The 19,223-nt window shown below is 40.6% G+C and overlaps 2 protein-coding genes across 2 annotated transcripts in view; both read left to right on the top strand.

Annotated features, from left to right (window-relative positions):
- Positions 1-5,145, top strand: part of ptchd1 (patched domain containing 1) — a 214,941-nt gene extending 209,796 nt beyond the window's left edge. The window contains exon 3 of the mRNA XM_061240803.1: positions 3,500-5,145. Coding sequence (XP_061096787.1) covers positions 3,500-5,145 — 1,646 coding nt within the window. The remainder of the gene's footprint in view (positions 1-3,499) is intronic.
- A 123-nt stretch (positions 5,146-5,268) lies between these two features.
- adgrg2a (adhesion G protein-coupled receptor G2a) overlaps positions 5,269-19,223 on the top strand; it is a 98,785-nt gene continuing 84,830 nt past the window's right edge. The window contains exon 1 of the mRNA XM_061238949.1: positions 5,269-5,680. Within this exon, the coding sequence (XP_061094933.1) occupies positions 5,678-5,680 (3 nt within the window). The 5' untranslated portion in view covers positions 5,269-5,677. The remainder of the gene's footprint in view (positions 5,681-19,223) is intronic.

Genomic DNA, 19,223 nt, shown 5'->3' with positions numbered 1-19,223 from the left:
ATCGATAACTGCTGGGTGAATTAGCAGTTTCCTTGGCTAATTTGAATGCAATGCGAGTGAAGTACATTTACGGACTTATGACTAATGTTAATGAATGATTACAAGATTGAGCAATGTAAGAATGAAGTTAGCCAAACAGGGGCTGGAAATATAGGTTGAGAGACGGACTAGTTTAACCCCAATACAGCTCACCTGGATATAGCATGGCTACGTCATAGTTGCTAGAAAACTTTCACTTATCAGCCAAATGTAGCCCAATTTTTCCTAAAAAAGGACAGTAGCCTAACGTTATATCTAGCTTGCTATCCTTCCTGATTGCAATGGGCAACTGGTACGGGGAATAGGGTAGCAGTTCAGCGATTATTTTTCCAAAAAGCCGTCGAATTTAGGTAGTTTTGCTACCATTTCCTCCTGGTCCTTTCTTTTCTGCAACCCACTTTTGAGCGTCAAGTGCATTTTCACACTAGGCAGCTAAATGGCACTCAATATTTTACGCACTAGACACCAAACATATTTCCCAGCAGCACTCTTGTCATATCAGAAAATAACACCAAATTAATTAGCCTGCCACAAGATATTTCATTGAATAGTTCATTCATTGTAGCCTTTTTTCGGTAAAATAGACACATGGTATACATTTAGCATGATCGCGTATTGCACAAATAAATAACCATGTAAGTGACCGAGAGGGGTTTGCTTATTTAAGGATATATAAACACACCACTATTAAAGGGCATGTGCTTATGTTATTTTCCGGTCAGTGGTTAAAATATAAAGACTTGTAAAAAAACAAAACAAAAAAAAAAACAGACGGACTGATATAAGACACATAGAGACATTCCACCTGCTGCACCGTCTATATAAACGCCACTACTCCTACTACTCTATTTTAGAATAAATTCAGAATTTTGTTTGACTTTTTATTATTTTTTACATACAGCACAGTAAACAAGAAGATCCCAGTGGTTCTGTAGCACTGAAATAGCTTCTATTGCAATTGACTATGAAAGGGCTGAGCCCTGGGTAACAATAACTCTTTTAAAATGCTTACTTAATACCAATAAAGAAACTATCTTCCAATGTATTTACAATTGTATAACAGTTTTATTCTAGCCAGTCTGGCTGTGTTCTCCACTTGCTGTTTCAAGTGCGTTTCAAACAAACTATTTAAACTTTCCACAGTCACTCTATTTACTACCTGAACTTCAGACTGGGCTACACTGTGACAAGAGGTTGGGCACTAGGCTATTTATTAACGTTTTGGAGTCATGGTTTATAACCATGTTAGCTAGATACTTGCGTCGCTCATCATTAGCTAGTTAGCTGTTTTGTCACTGACTGACACTGCTGAGGTAAAGGTAGTATCAGTGAGCTAACTAGTAATGCCAGTGAGAGAACTATAGGTTACCACCAGCCACCAAATACTGTCTTACTGTTTTGATCGAGACCCATTTTATCCAGTAGATTTTCATTATGCATTTTGGGTACCGAGTGGTGTGAATGAGCTTTTGTTTACCGTCGGTTGTGAACAATTGTTATCCATCACATAGGTTAATATAGTATACATCTGTATTTTCTATACATACATTCACTGAGCACTTTATTAGGAACATTTTGACTTTATTGCACCTAATTATTCATGTGATTATCTAATCAGCCAATTGTATGGCAGCAGTGCAATGCATACAATCATAGATACAGGTCAGGAGCTTCAGGTAATGTTGACATCAACCATCAGAATGGGGAAAAAATGTGATCTAAGTGACTTTGACTGTGGAATTATTGTTGGTGGCAGACAGGGTGGTCTCTACTGATCTCCTGAGATTTTCATGCACACTAGTCTTTCACGCACATGAGTTTGCAAAGAATAGAGCAAAAAAAAAAGTCCAGTGAGCAGCAGTTCTGCAGACAGAAATGCCTTGTTAATGGGAGACATCAGACTAGTCAAAGCTGACAGGAAGGTGACAGTAACACGAATAACCACACATTGCAACAGTCGTATGCAGAACAGCATCTCTGCACACACAACGTGTCACAACTCTAAGTGGATAAGCTACAGCAGTCCATCTATCCATCCATCCATTATCTTAACCCACTTATCCTGAACAGGGTCGCAGGGTCAATGCAATGCATACAATCATGTTGATACCGGTCAGGAGCTTCAGTTAATCAACCATCAGAATGGGGAAAAAATGTGATCTAAGTGACCGTGGAATGATAAGGCTCCACCTTAACTACCGGTGTATTAAGAAATGAAAATCAATTAAAATGAAAATACTAAATAAGAAATCGAACAGCAGCATTTACCGGTTTAAAATAACATTGCACGGGTTGTAATTGAATCATTATCAAATTGGAAAGTGACTAATCATAACTCCATAAAATACCAGCATAACTTACTAATATTTGGTAAATGAATTATGTGATTGGTATTGTGAAACCATGAGTTTAGCATGTCTGTTTGTCCACATTTGTAAGTAGACTAGCGGCTATGTAGAGTATTTAAATTCAATGAATAAGCAGACCAGGAACCCCAGCACTGGCAATGTGCACTTGAGCGGTCTTGGACTCCACAAATTTCTGCAAAACCTGATGATCCATGTTATCCCAGCATTATTTCACAATGTTCCAAGCATCTTGTGATGTTACTGAATACTTTGCTTTTGTCTTCAACTGTCCCCATAAATATACAATGGGGTGAGGTCAGGTGATTGTGGATTGTGCAGCACTCCTTTTTCATCTTTGGTCTTCAAGTAGTTCTTTCAAAGCTTGGAAGTAACTTTCATTTGTTTTACAAAATCCCCAAAAGTTCTGCTTATTTGAATGATTACATGAACCCCCCACCCCCCAGATTTGCTGTTGATCAGTCTTTCTGCAGTAATTATTTTGAAAATTATAGGAATTATGAAGATTGCTAATTCACAGTTATTGTTATTATAAATAATATAATATAATAATTCATGCATACATATCCCCCCCATCAAGACACAGACAAAACGCACACGCACACACACACACACACACACACACACACACGTACATGTACTCACAGTCATAAATAAGGCAACAATGTAGCTTAAATATAACTCTGACCATTGTGCCTACTCTGAATCCCTGGCTTAACAGGGCCTCTTTTGATTTAGATTTTGTATGCTATGGTATTTTTCTTCCATTGTACAGAGCTGGATCTATCTGGATGTATGATAAATCGTATATCCTACATTCTGTATGCTGCAAAACCCGGACAGAATTTATTTACGTTTATTTATTTATTTACCTCATAAGAAAAAAGTGTCTACATTTGTACATCCTGTCAATTCCTCTACAAGACTGTGTGACTGAGTTTGTGTTTGTTTTATTTTATGACACTGAAGAACCTTCACCTGCTGTACCAACCTCATTCATCCAGGGGGACTGGCAGTCTGAGTTTGCAGGCCCCAGGTTTGAAGTATCTCACAGAATAAAACAAAAGCTGATCCCTCTTTATTGTTCTCCCCAGGTCATGGGCTGCTTGGCACCTTTGAGATGCTGTCGTCATGGCGACGGACACGGGAGGACCAGCATGTCAAGGAGCGTGTGGCGGCTGTGTTCTCGGACTGTATGCTGCCCTTCACCGCCAGCACTGCCTTGTACCTGGTCACCTTTGGCATCGGTGCCAGCCCCTTCACTAACATCGAGGCCGTGCGCCTCTTCTGCCGCAACACTTGCATCTCTGTGTTCTTCAACTACCTCTACATCCTCTCTTTTTATGGTTCCAATCTGGTCTTTACAGGCTACCTGGAGAATAACTACCACCACAGCCTGTTCTGTAGGAAGGTGCCTAAGCCTGAACTGCTGCAGCAGAAGCCGGCCTGGTACCGCTTCCTCATGTACACCCAGTACAACGAGGAGACAGGCGAGCCAGGAGACTTGCGTGCCTATGAGAGCCACCTGCTGGTGGCTTTCATGAAGCGCTACTACTGCGACTGGATCACTAACACTTACGTCAAGCCTTTTGTTGTCCTGGTCTACCTAGTCTATATCTCCTTCGCTCTGATGGGCTACCTGCAGGTGAGCGAGGGTTTAGATATCAGCAATGTGGTTGCCACAGAGACCAGCACCATCGTTTACACCCGGGCCCAGCAGCGTTACTTCAGCAACTACAGCCCCGTTATCGGCTTCTACATCTATGAGTCCATCGAGTACTGGAATGCCAGCGTGCAGGACGACGTGCTGGAGTACACTAAGGGCTTTGAGAGGATCTCCTGGTTTGAGAGCTACCTGGGCTACCTGCGGAGCATCAATGTGAGCACCAGCCTGCCCAAGCGTGACTTCACTGAGCGCCTCCGGCGCAGCTTCCTACGCCTGCCACAGTTCCTGCATTTCTCCGACGACATAATCTTCACCAAGCGCGCTGACGGTGAGGTGGATGTGGTGGCCTCTCGCATGTTCCTGGTCGCCAAGACCACAGAGAACAAACGGGAGGAGATGTATGTTCTGCTGGACACATTGCGGAAGCTCTCACTAACCTCCCGGGTAAAGTTCATTGTCTTCAACCCCTCCTTCATCTACATGGACCGTTACGCTTCTTCGGTGGGCGCCCCACTCAAGAACTCGTGCATCTCTGCCCTCTTCCTCCTCTTCTTCTCCGCCTTCCTAGTGGCTGATCCGCTGGTCAATGTGTGGCTGACAGTGACGGTGGCCTCGGTGGAGTTTGGCGTGATCGGCTTCATGACGCTGTGGCAGGTAGAGCTGGACTGCGTCTCGGTGCTGTGCCTGATCTATGGGATCAACTACGCTGTGGACTTGTGCATGCCATTGATGTCAGCCTTTGCGCTAGGCCAGGACTACACGCGCACCCGATGGGTGAAACTGACCCTGGAGAGGCACGGTGTGCCCATGCTGCAGAGCTACGCCTGCTATAGCGCCGCTCTGCTTCCTCTGGCTGCTGTGCCATCCAACCTCACTCGCACACTTTTCAGGTGCCTCTTCCTCACGGCGCACATCACTGCCTTCCATTGTCTGGCTGTCCTGCCCATCCTGCTCACTTTCCTGCCACCATCCAAGAAGAAGAGGAAAGAGCAGCATGGAGGCGATGGGCGCGAGATCGAATGCGTGGAGATGGCGGACAGCACCCGTGTCGTCGACCAGATCACCACAGTCTAACCTTGAGGGAATGGCTGCAGGCTGCAGTCAACTGGGTCAACACAGTCAAAAACTGAAGTGGGACAACATAACGATATGTTAATCAGTCCAACAGAAACAGTCAGGTTTTGGTCAAGAGTGCAGTCTTACAGAGAAGGGGCTGATGCTGATTACCAGATTACTGCAGTCTGACCTGAGATAGGGTGGCACTGATGACCAGATCACTGCAGTCTGGCACAGAGATAGGCTTTGCAAGGTCAACCACATCACTGTGGTAAATCAAGGACAAGACAATGCCATCAGTCAGGTAGCTGTGGTTTGACAGTGACAGGATGAAGTCAACCATGGTTGAAAATGTCTGAAATAGACATGCATGGTCAACTCGATGTTGTCATTTTAGAGAGGCATCCAGGTGATGGGGGGTTGGGGCATGGTCAGGGTCAGGGTAGAGATAAAGGGAGACAGGGTATCTGACAGTCCAGTTGTTCCAGAGGAGGTCTGCTGTCTTCAGCATTAATGTCAGCAGCCACTGGGAGGAGACTCAGTGGAATGGATGGTAGGTGCCTGTTTGGGGTTAAAGTTCACAGCATGCTGTCAAACAGTAAGATTAAAAGGATGGCTAATCAGATCCTCACTTGTGGTGATTGTGCTTGAGTGTGCAATGGAGGTATTGATTCAATTAAATGTATTTTCTTTTCTTAAATTAAACACTACTGTGTGAGTTAGGCAGTTTATCTAACCTAACCCATATTCTCCCTCACAATGATACCACTTTCCTGGGCTGGGCCCTTCTGTGGGAATCAGGTCTTCAGAGAATATCTAAGTTCTAACAGGTTAATCCAATCTGCATAATTTCGTGCCACTTCTGAAAGACATCCCATCCCACACCATTCTGTCTTCATCACTGTTCTCATGTAGATAGCTGTGGCCTGCAAGTTCTATAAAAACTGTGGTCCTCTAGCACAGTGGCTGCTCAGCTCAGCCAATGGAGTGAAAATAAGGAACATTCAGTTGCAAGCACATCCATGCTAGACCTCCTTGATGATATGAAAGGGGAAAGACAAGTAGTGTTCAAAACTAGAAGAAATAAATCCAAATATGGGATTTAAAAAATGCTCAAAAACAGATTTAATGTGCCAGGGCCTCTCTGTAATTACACTCATGAATATTCCTTCTCTTCCAGGCCTGCAAAGCAATTAGATCTCCAGAAACCATGGCTTTATGCATGTTGATTGTGATTAGAGTCAGAAATGGAAGGAGTTGGTCTTAGTGCTAATGGTTATTCATAAGCACTGGCTTTGCTCTTTTAAGTTTTTTGTACTTTTTTGCCCAGTGTTGCACTTTCCTGATGATGCAGTCTCTTATATTCTTCTGAGCTAAGATTTCAGTGTAGGGGAGAATGTGTGAACTAAGCCTGGAGTGTGATTTCTGTTAGCAGGGGCAGGAATGGTACCTACCCTGCTTTTGTAGAGTAGTAGAACTTGCTTGTAGACATGGATCAGAAGAGACGAGGGATAATTATTGAGCCCTACCACTGTTGCAGAAGCATTGGAAGCTGTTAGTCTCCTGCCTTTATAAAGATCATATGCAAGGACAGGTTCTGCTTTTAACAATCACCTTTGCCTCTAAATTAATGCATTGTTGGCAACAAGCCACACAAGACACTGTGGCATGCATGTCCTTACCTTCTGTGACCTGTGTGTGTGTGTATATGTTGAGGAAGGGTAAGATCTGAAAGTGGAGTCAGGAGATTGAAATTAAAAAAATTTCACAAAGGAAGAGAAAGCATGGATGTGTTGAGAGAGTTTCATTTCAAGTGACAGCAGCATGATCAGATCAGGTGAATGCCACCCCCCTCCGCTCTCTCTCTCTGACTCTCTCTCTCATCAGGCATTGTTAGAGGAGCTGAAAGTAAAACACAGTCCTGAATGTCAGCATTGCCACTGCTGTTTCACTGTACAGCCTCCCACTGCTTAGCTCTGCCCTCTATGTGTCTCACTGCTCCTCCATCTCTTTTCCTTTCACCCTCTTCCTGTGCTGTATCCTGTACTTTAGTCTGAGCTGTCTATGATTATGTGCATCCCTAATGATGTGAATAATGCTTGCCACCATTCTAATGTAAGAAACAGTAAGGAATTCAGAAGTTTGCTTCTGTGACCCCTGTCAAAACAGACAGCTTTCCGTTTTAATATCACAGGTTTCAGTATCTTGATTCCAGTCTTAATATTTGTTCTGTGGGTTTCTGATTCTGAAAAGGAGGAATCCTGCTAATTAAATTAAAAACATTTTTACATTTTCTTTACACTTATGTATGTCTGTGCATAAAAGCTGAAGTAAATGTTAGCACCTATATGGATGTGGCTATATGGATGTGGGTGGTGCGCAATATACTATTTTCATTTATGTGACTTTAAAACAATAGGGAATGTTAGTACATAAAGAATGTGTTTCTCAAAATTAAGAGCAAGTCCCCCAAGCAGTTTGACAATTGAATGTCCCTTGTCTCAGTCAAGTGCAAGTTCTACCCCAAGTTTGTCGAGATGGGGGTGGAGGACTCACACATTTCCCAGAAGGAGCTCTGCTTGACCTGACAGCACGCTGTGATAAATTATGTCCCCTGCACCAATCCTGGGCCAAATTCACTAATTTATTCCTTTATGAAACAACATTATAGTGGAAATTATTGATTAGGATTGTGGCTTGTTAAATTATCCTGGTTTGGTCCTGTGGGGCAGAGTGTACTCAGAGGATATACTTTTATAAAAATTTAGAAACTTTTTTCTAAACAGTCCTAAACAGCCCACTAAAATATGTTTCTGAAAACATTTGAGGTAAGGACTAAGCAATGCAGTTGCTGAATCTTGATTCATATTTGATCTGCAAGGCCTAGTTTGGAAGTTTGATCAGAGTTCTTTGTGCCAGGGGAGCTGCACTGACATGCACTGCAAGGCTCCTGTTTACATGACTCGTATGACAAGTCAGGACTACTCGTAAATGTTGTTCGTTCCTACCTGTTGCAAGGTGAAGCAATTCTACTGCTTCAGCCGTATCATCAATGAAGACACGTGAGCCAATTCCAGTGGCAGCCATACATGCTCAAGCCATGATAGCACTACCTCCACTATGGTTTGCAGATGTTGCCTTTCACACATATTGTATATGACTACATACTGGAGAGTACTTTTGATCTGTTCAACAGTTGAAAATGCATTTTCTTCAGAACTGAAAGTATACACTCACTGAGCACTTTATTAGGAACATTTTCACTTTATTACACCTACTTATTCATGCGATTATCTAATCAGCCAATTGTGTGGCAGAAGTGCAATACACAAAATCATGTAGATACAGGTCACAAGCTTCAGTTAATGTTCACATCAACCATCAGAATGGGGAAAAAATTTGATCTAAGTGACTTTGACCATGGAATGATTGTTGGTGGCAGACAGGGTGGTCTCAGAAAATGCTGATCTCCTGGGACTTTCACACTAGTCTCTAGTGTTTGCAAAGATTGGTGCAAAAAACTAAAGAATCTGGTGAGCTGCAGATCTGCAGACAGAAACGCCTTGTTAATGAGAGATTGAAAGATCGTTATAATTCTTACAGATCCTAAATAAGACATGTTTGAATATTGTTTTGAGCCATTATTTATCATCAGTTTTCTAGAAATGAAAAATTATACAATTTCAGGATCTAACAATGAAATTTGTGATGCTGTACCCCGCTAAAGCTTATAACAAGAAAAGAATTGGCGCATAGCACTCTCGTGGATATGGAGTAAAGGTTTGCAATGTGTCATGATGGTAGGATGACTATGCACTGATAAAAATGGTCTTGTGATATCGTCCAAAATCAGGTTTTGAGAAAATGGACTCCAAAGATAGAAATGGTAAATAATTATATTTCTCCATACACATGGCGTAATCATTCAAAAGCTGGTATTTTCACGAAAGTTGAATATTTTAGGGATGATTTGCAGTAGTAAACTGAAAAATGTCAATTTGACTGAAAATCTTATTTTTTAAGTGGAACAGAACCTTAAATGAAAGCTGGCAGTCTTTAACCTTCACTTTATTTAATTTAATGTGCTGGAGTACAGCGTCAACAACGACAGAACATGATGCCACTGTTCCAATGCTTTTCAGTTTAATTGTATATATATCAACATTACATTATATCCTCTGATTACACTCTGCCCCACAATACCAAACCAGGATAATTTAATATATGTATGATGTTACTCCAGGTTATAGTTTTTAATGGTCTCTGTTATTGGACCCATGGACACATTGCACATGGTGCTTCCAGATTCCACAAAGAGTCAGAGACAGAGAGAGGGGTCAGTATGAGCCCCAGTAGAGCTCTTCTGTAGGAGCCTACCAATAGTCAGGTACTGTATTATTAGTACTCACATACATATACTGTATATGCAGTAGACAGACTCACCTAAGAAAGCAGCTCTGACACACACACATACAGACACATACGTCATGCACACAGCACCCTTGCCAGTTACACATGTTGCTGCTGTTCAGTCTGTACACTTGCACCTGTTCTCTCGGAGCCATGACCTCTCTATTGGATTTTAGGAGTCTCTGACTGTGAACCCTGAATGTGGCAGCTGTCTGTCTCTTGCTAGATTGATTATTGGCCTGGGTGGATTGGAGTGGCTTTTGGGTAATGTTGAGAGTTGAGGGGTGGGGGGTGGTGACACAGGGACTGCTGGTTCATCACTGCCCCTCCTCTAACAATACACACACGCCAATCATCTGTGGACTACAGCTCCTCTCTCTCGTCAATCAATTTTGATTGCTTTAGACACAGCCTCCCACAGCCTGTGTGTGTGTGTGTGTGTGTGTGTGGGTGCATTTGCGCACATGTGACTATGTGTGTGACAGAAAAGAAAGTGAGAGAAGGGGGGCTTCAGAGCATTTACATCTGAGATAGAAAGCATGAAAATGTGTATGTATCTGAGTATGTCCTTTTCCTCTCCGAGCAAAAAGCAATGAGACTATGTTTTGGAACTTGTTTTGGAATGCTTCTACCCTGGGTCATTCCATGGAAAATCAACCAGATATACACTCAGTGACCACATTATTAGCTAGACCTGTACACCAGCTTGTTAATGCAAATATTTAATCAGCCAATCATGTGGCTGTAACAAAATGCATAAAAGAATGCAGACGTGGTCAAGAGGTTCAGCAGTTTTTCAGACAAAATTTCAGAATAGGAAGAAATGTGATCTATGTGACTTTGACCATGGAATGATTGTTGGTGCCAGACAGGGTGGTTTGAGTATCTTAGAAACTGCTGATCTCCTGGGGGTGGGGGGGGGTGGGGGTTTGTGTCGATTTTAGACCCTCATATCTTTGGCTTTAAAGCAAAATGAAGTTGCTATGTCTCAGCATGTTTTGATAATTTCAAAGAGAATCTTAATTCACAATAAAGCATACTTTGATGGCTTCCTACATGAGTACCACTATCCAGACTTGAAATACTAGTAAATATCCTAGTTAAGAACAGTCACGAACAAAATTAAGTCAAATAGATCATTTATTTAAAAATTTGACAATGTCAAAATTGGGTCTGGCCAGAAAAATTACAAAAAAGTATTAGATGTTCAACCAATTAGATGGTAAAGTAGAAAGTTTCCAATCAATATGAAACTTTATGGTCTTCAAAATGTTCCACATATAAAAAATATAGTTGATACTGTAATGCATTTTCATGTTTTCATCTGTTGATACAGGGACATATGTATACATACTGTGTTAGTCACATCAGAAATCCATTAAAATGCATGTTTGAAAAAAGTTTGAAATGAATTACAAATGTTTCTTGAGTAGAGAAGAAAGAAGAAAATTGTTTGTGAAATATCAGGTTTTTAATTTTTATATTTCTTTATATTATATTATACATTTTTTATTAATTTTAAAATTATTTTATATCAATGTGAAAAAACTATAACTAAATACACAAATGTTGTTTTTGAAAGATGTTTTTATCATTGTTTTATACCAAAGACTATCATTATAGATGTTACTTGTTAAATGTTAAATGTTCCTGTAAATTGTCCTGTTTGAACTGATCAAAACATGCTAAGGCATTGCAGTATCAACTACATTATTGTACATATGTAGGCATGCTATAACTTTTGATTGGAAACTTTCTACCATCTACTTAGTTGAATATCAAACAGTATTTGGTCAGTATTCAGCCCTGTATTCAGCCCAGTCCCGACTTTCGCATTGTATCATTTTTGAATGAATGATATATTTGATTTGTGGCTGTATATGTACTAGTCTGGAAGAGTAGTTGTCGTAAACCATCAAATATTGAAAAGAATTTGATGGTTTATATGGAACATCTGTTATGGTTTATATTGGAAAAAAGCCATGAAGCATGATTTAGCATTTATGAATGACATAACTTTTTTCTGAGCAGTATTATGAAAATCGGAGTTCATAATCTGAAACTAGACAGAAAATTGCGTGAGGTTTGTATTATTGTCTGGGGTTGTGTTTCAATTAATGCCAAAGATATGATGCTCCAAAATTGACACAAACCCCAATTTGCTCTTTCCTTAATATATAAAATAACATTTACACAAAATTGGAGTGGTTTTTCACGGAATAACCCCCCTTTCAAATTCTAACAGACCACTTAATTACCTTACTCACTCACCTTCATTTTATAAATGAATGCACCATTGGATACTCAAGTTTTGTATTCAACATCCCGTCCCTTCAGGAGGCTAATTTCCCCCCCACCATTCAGTTTTGCCACACACACACACACGCACACACCTGCATATCACCATTATCTTTAACACGCACAGCCTCCTCCTGTCATACTCTCTCTGTCACACTGCCACTTCTATCTGTGTAGACAACACACTGCTGTGCAGTCATACAACCTCCTTTACCTGTGGATATCTCCTCTGAAGTATGCACACACCCTCACACACGTGAACACACCCATGCACATGCACAGTCACCTGTGGCTCTCACACACAGACACACGCAAAATAAATTAAAAGGTCCTTACTTGTTACTCTTCCTTGCAAATAACTTTGTATCTGTTTATATGAGTTTCAGAAGAATAAAGTAAACAACGTGTTAAAAGAAAATCCGTGTTTCTGATTTTTTTATTTCACCACTATACATTTTACAGTAAACAGCATGTTTCTCAGAATAATATCTGGCTCACACCTTATTGTAAAAACTATTTCTCACTGTAACATTTTATCTTTAAACCTTATGGTAGACTCTCATTGTCACTATAACATTGTTTCTTTACTTTCTTTACAAAAATACTTATTATAGCCTCTCTTTCTGTAGCCATTATTATTATTTATTGAAATAAGTTTCAGTGTAAAATATATAGCAGCTCATTCACATAAAATTGAATATATATATATATATATATATACAGTGCATCCGGAAAGTATTCACAGCGCTTCACTTTTCCCACATTTTGTTATATTACAGCCTTATTCCAAAATTGAAGAAATTCATTTTTTTCTTCAAAATTCTACACACAACACTCCATAATGACAACGTGAAAGAAGTTTTTGAAATTTTTGCAAATTTATTAAAAATAAAAAACTAAGAAATCACATGTACATAAGTATTCACAGCCTTTGCTCAATACTTTGTTGATGCACCTTTGGGAGCAATTACAGCCTCAAGTCTTTTTGAATATGATGCCACAAGCTTGGCACACCTATCTTTGGGCAGTTTCACCCATTCCTCTTTGCAGTACCTCTCAAGCTCCATCAGGTTGGATGGGGAGCGTCAGTGCACAGCCATTTTCAGATCGCTCCAGAGATGTTCAATCGGATTAAAGTCTGGGCTCTGGCTGGGCCACTCAAGGACATTCACAGACTTGTCCTGAAGCCACTCCTTTGATATCTTGGCTGTGTGCTCAGGGTCGTTGTCCTGCTGAAAGATGAACCGTCGCCCCAGTCTGAGGTCAAGAGCACTCTGGAGCAGGTTTTCATCCAGGATGTCTCCGTACATTGCTGCATTCATTTTTCCCTCAATCCTGACTAGTCTCCCAGTTCCTGCCGCTGAAAAACATCCCCATGATGCTGCCACGACCATGCTTCACTGTAGGGATGGTATTGGCCAGGTGATGAGCGGTGCCTGGTTTCCTCCAAACATGATGCCTGGCATTCACGGCAAAGAGTTCAATCTTTGTCTCATCAGAGAATTTTGTTTCTCATGGTCTGAGAGTCCTTCAGGAGCCTTTTGGCAAACTCCAGGCGGGCTGCCATGTGCCTTTTACTGAGGAGTGGCTTCCGTCTGGCCACTCTACCATACAGGCCTGATTGGTGGATTGCTGCAGAGATGGTTGTCCTTCTGGAAGGTTCTCCTCTCTCCACAGAGGAACGCTGGAGCTCTGACAGAGTGACCATCGGGTTCTTGGTCACCTCCCTGACTAAGGCTCTTCTCCCCCAATTGCTCAGTTTAGACGGGTGGCCAGCTCTAGGAAGAGTCCTGGTGGTTCCAAACTTCTTCCATTTACGGATGATGGAGGCCACTGCACTCATTGGGACCTTCAAAGCAGCAGAGATTTTTCTGTACCCTTCCCCAGATTTGTGACAATCCTGTCTCGGCGGTCTACAGACAATTCCTTTGACTTCATGCTTGGTTTGTGCTCCGACGTGCACTGTCAACTGTGGGACCTTATATAGACAGGTGTGTGCCTTTCCAAATCATGTCCAATCAACTGAATTTACCACAGGTGGACTCCAATTAAGCTGTAGAAACATCTCAATGTTGATCAGTGGAAACAGGATGCACCTGAGCTCAATTTGTGAATACTTATGTACATGTGATTTCTTTGTTTTTTTTTTTTGTTTTTTTTTTGCAAAAATCTCAAAAAAACTTCTTTCATGTTGTCATTATGGTTGTGTGTGGAATTTTGAGGAAAGAAATGAATTTATTCCATTTTGGAATAAGGCTGTAACATAACAAAATGTGGGAAAAGTGAAGCGCTGTGAATACTTTCCGGATGCACTGTATATATGTAATATATACATGGGGGCGACATGGCTCAGGCAGTAAGAGCAGTCGTCTGGCAGTCGGAGGGTTGCCGGTTCGATCCCCCGCCCGGGCTGTGTCGAAGTGTCCCTGAGCAAGACACCTAACCCCCAAATTCTCCTGATGAGCTGGTCGGGGCCCTGCATGGCAGCCAATCGCCGTCGGTGTGTGAGTGTGTGTATGAATGGGTGAATGGAGAAGCATCAATTGTACAGCGCTTTGGATAAAGGCGCTATATAAATGCCAAATGCCTGCCATTTACCTTATACACCATGTCATTGCTATTGTATTGCATTTTACTGTCAAAGGAACACCTGTTATTATTATTATTATTATTATTATTATTATTATTATTATTATTATTATTATTATTGTTATTATTAATGTGTCTGTAATGTTGAGATGAAACTGCCAGCGGCTTTATGGTTAAATTATGTTAAACAGTGCCAACATATATGCTATTGGAATCTCGGAAAAGATTAAATAATTATTCTTTTTGTTGTAAATTAAGTGAATTACACTTAGTGATCACTTTATTAGGTATTTATATCAACAACCACCCCCCTTTCAAGTTACTGACAACTGTTCCTCTTGACTTAAAATAATGGGCAACTATCAAAACCATGTTGAATGTCACTGCTGAACTAGGCCCAACCAATCATGTGGCCAGAGTCTGTTTTATGCTGAAACAATCAGAGAGACTGGTATCAATCAGTATCTGATTGCTATACTTATCTTCTCATCTGACCTGACATAACTGATCTCAGTTTGCTCCCATCTATTTAAGTGATTTCCCAATTAACCCCCAGAACTCCTTGTCTCAGTGTATTTATTCATGGTGTGCAAGTGCTCTCTAGTGGTGTAGTGCAGTACTGAGCAGTGTGTATATTATTTAGTGCGACCAGAATCACGAGAGTACTATTGCATTTACAGTATTTTGGCGGGTTTTGAATTGCTATCATAACTTCACATTTCATTTCACCTCTTATTCCCAGACTTCTTCCCTTCCCAGACTTTTTAATGTGGATTAATTGTTTAAGCAGAAGCACACCACAACATAATAAATGCATAGAACAAATTGTCCTTTCCAGGTTCAAATTCAACACACAGCAAATTTCATATCCAGGGGTGGAAAGTACTTGGGTAATTGTACTTTGTTACTATACTTAAGTACTATTTTGGGAGATACTGAAGTTTGTTTACTTGTATTCTAACTCAATTACATTTCAAATAAAAATCTCATACTTTTTACTTACTTTTCAAATTTACACCTTCAAAATACTTCAAATTTCACAGCTACGTTTTTTTTTCTCACTTAATTACAATCCCTGTTTTTATTTAAAACAGCCAATCAAACCCATATCAATAGTTAAAGGAGCACTCACGCTTTTTCAGTTGAACTTATTTGGATTAAATGCTTAAATTATGTGTGTAGGCATTTTTATGGCTGTCAGTGTAGCTGTTTCCTAAATATGGGGCAAAACTTTTCAAACCAAATGTCACTGGACGTGTTTGGCTTCAATCTCCACCCTTGAATGCAGAGAATGCACGGCCACCCATCCAGGCGATCACATGACACGCCAACAAAAATGCAGTAACGATAGCATACAGATATCACGGAACCTACCTTGGCTAGCCTGAGCGATATGAGGACAGCTCTGATCACTCCATGCAGCGACTGCTTGTCGTGTTCTTTATAAATAAAACACTGCAGGAATACAGGCATTTACCACAACTGGTGGGAAGTTATTAATAGAACATGTCATGTTTTATGTACATTATTTTAATATCTTTTTCATGGTGCCTTAAATCACTTTGCAATCAGAGTTGATTTGCCAGAAGCACCATCACATTACTGGTATAATTCACTATTTTCTCTGATTGGCTGACGTTTTCAAAAAAGGTTGACAGTGTCCAACAAAACAAAGAAAGAACTATGGTTAAACATCACTCCAGTCCACAGAGAGAGTGGGAACTCATCAGTTTATAAGTATAATTTAAAAGGCAATTAGGCAACATGTTCAATAAAGTGCAACATGCATCCTTTGTAATGTACAATTTTATTCCTTGCATGAAAACAATCCCATGAATGTGGTATTTTAGTAATATTATTACCCAACTACAATTGTAGAATTATTAATGTACATATTGCTTAACAGAGTGAGATGTAACTAAGAGCAACAGCTGATTTCAGAGGCTTGCGGTCGTAACAGTGGTTGCCACTAGCGGAGTGAGCTGACAACATCGTATGAAAGTACCACTTAAAGAAGGTATAGGGGAGATTGGGGTCTGTTGTGACACGGGGTCGATTGTTACGCAATGTTTTCACCCGATCAGAAACAAGCTAGCCTGCTGTAAATCACATTGCACCCCCCCCGCCCCATACACACCCTCAGACCAGTTTCATGTCAGTTGTATGCTCCATTCAAGAAACGTCATATTCGAGAAGGTTTTTTCTTTTTTTTTAAACCAGTCTCTGCGTTCAAGGATGGAGTTTGAGCACTCATTACCTTCTGGGTAACACAGGCTGGAGATTCAAGCCAAACACGTCCAGTGACGTCACTGGACATGTTTGTTTTGCTTCAAATTTAGGAAATGGCTATGATGACGGTGATTTTAAAAATGCCTACAAACATAATTTAAGCATTTAATCCAAATAAACGCAACTGAAAAAAGCATGACAGTGCTCCTTTAATGAACCCAACCACATCCATTCTGATTGCTCATTGTGCAATGCCAAATTCGTCAGCCGCTGAAGGTTGAAGTATATTTAATTTCCTCACTGCTGCTGGTGAAGAATTACCACCATAACTAGCTAGCCTTAATGTAACTTAACACATTAATGCAAAAATGAATAGCTAACGGTAGCCCGCTAATATTAGCATCTTGCTGAACTATGTGATTTATTGTGCATTAGTGTGTTTAAATGCCACAATTAAGAGTTTGATTTAGTCCAGACCTGAGAGTTAAAACTTTGAACATTTTATCTGAGGCATTACAATTACAATTACAATTCGATTCCAACAATTATCGGGAATTGTTATTAAGAGTAAAAACTAATGTTTAACCGATGTAATCTAAAATAGCATTAAACTCATGTCAATGCAAGGAAATGGGCCCTCTGTCCCTTTATCTCAACATTGTATATCCCTATAAATGTTACATTTCACTTTTAACTTTTTAATACTTAAGTAGGGGTGGCCTGTAGTGTAGTGGTTAAGGTAAATGACTGGGACACAACCAAGGTCGGTGGTTCTAATCCCAGGGCAGCCACAATAAGATCCACACAGCCGTCGGGTCCTTGAGCAAGGCCCTTAACCCTGCATTGCTCCAGGGGAGGATTATCTCCTGCGTAGTCTAATCAACTGTGCGTCACTCTGGATATGAGTGTCTGCCAAATGCCAATTATGTGTAATGTAAAGTAGAGATGACTCTCAAGTATGTATTTAGGTCCAGTCCTCAAGATGAAAGACATTTGGTGGAGAAGGGTTGTCTGGGGAGATATGGGTATTGTAGAGTGATAAAACAGAATAGGGAGTGGCAGGCCACTGGAGATACAGTCTGTATTATCTAAGAGAAGACAAATACAGTTCTTCCACACTGATGCATACAGGCTATCAGTATTGCTCCCACACACACATGCACATACAGACACGCAAACACATATGTACACGTTTTCACATGAACACATTATTGGCACCCTTAATAAATATGCAGAAAATACTGAAAACAAAAAATATCAGTTATTGACACATGTTATTTTCCAACATATGTCAGGTAGTTTGTTTTATTAATGATTCAATGGAATCAACCAGAGTTTTTTTTAAATGTAAACACCCCTGGCAAAGTCAACAGCCCTGAGTCTTTTCCTATAATTTAGGAAATACAGTTAGGTCTGGAAATATTTGGACAGTGACACAATTTTCATCATTTTGGCCCTGTACGCTACCACAATGGATTTGAAATTAAATAATGGAGATGCAATTGAAGTGCAGACTTTCAGCTTTAATTTGAGGGTATTTACATCAAAATTGAAGGAAGGGTTTAGGAATTGCAACAATTTTCATACATAGTCCCCTCATTTCAAGGGACCTAAAGTAATTCGACAAATGAATATAATCATAAATAAAATGTTAATTCTTAATACTTTGTTGAGAATCCTTTGCAGGCGATGACTGCCTGAAGTCTGGAACCCATGGACATCACCAAACGTTGGGTTTCCTCCTTTGTGATGCATTGCCAGGCCTTGACTGCAGCTGTCTTCAGTTGTTGTTTGTTTGCAGGTCTATCTGCCTTAAGTTTTGTCTTAAGCAAGTGGAATGCATGCTCAATCTGATTGAGATCAGGTGATTGACTCGGCCATTGTAGAATATTCCACTTCTTTCTAAAACTCCTGGGTTGCTTTCGCAGTATGCTTTGGGTCATTGTCCATCTGTACTGTGAAGCGCCGTCCAATCAACTTTGCTGAATTTGGCTGAATGTGAGCAGACAGAATGTTCCCATAGACTTCAGAATTCATGCGGCTGCTTCCGTCTTCTGTCATATCATCAATAAACACTAGTGACCCAGTGCCATTGGAAGCCATGCATGCCCATGCCATCACACTGCCTCCACCATGTTTTACAGATGATGTGGTGTGCTTCGGATCATGAGCCATTCCAAGCCTTCTCCATACTTTTCTCTTCCCATCATTCTGGTACAGGTTGATCTTAGTTTCATCTGTCCAAAGAATGCTGTTCCAGAACTGGGCTGGCTTTTTTAGATGTGTTCTGGCAAACTCTAATCTGGCCTTTCTATTCTTGTGGCTGATGAATGGTTTGCACCTTGTGGTGAACCCTCTGTATTTGCTCTCGTGAAGTCTTCTCTTTATGGTAGACTTGGATAATGATACGCCTACTTCCTGGAGAGTTTTCTTCACTTCACTAGATGTTGTGAAAGGGTTCTTCTTTACCATGGAAAGGATCCTGCGATCATCAACTGCTGTTGTCTTCCGTGGACGTCCGGGCCTTTTTGTGTTGCCGAGTTCACCAGTGCGTTCCTTTTTTCTCAGAA

Source organism: Conger conger, chromosome 4, assembly GCF_963514075.1.
Source record: "Conger conger chromosome 4, fConCon1.1, whole genome shotgun sequence".
NCBI lineage: Eukaryota > Metazoa > Chordata > Actinopteri > Anguilliformes > Congridae > Conger > Conger conger.
This window is presented reverse-complemented; position numbering and strand designations above follow the sequence as displayed.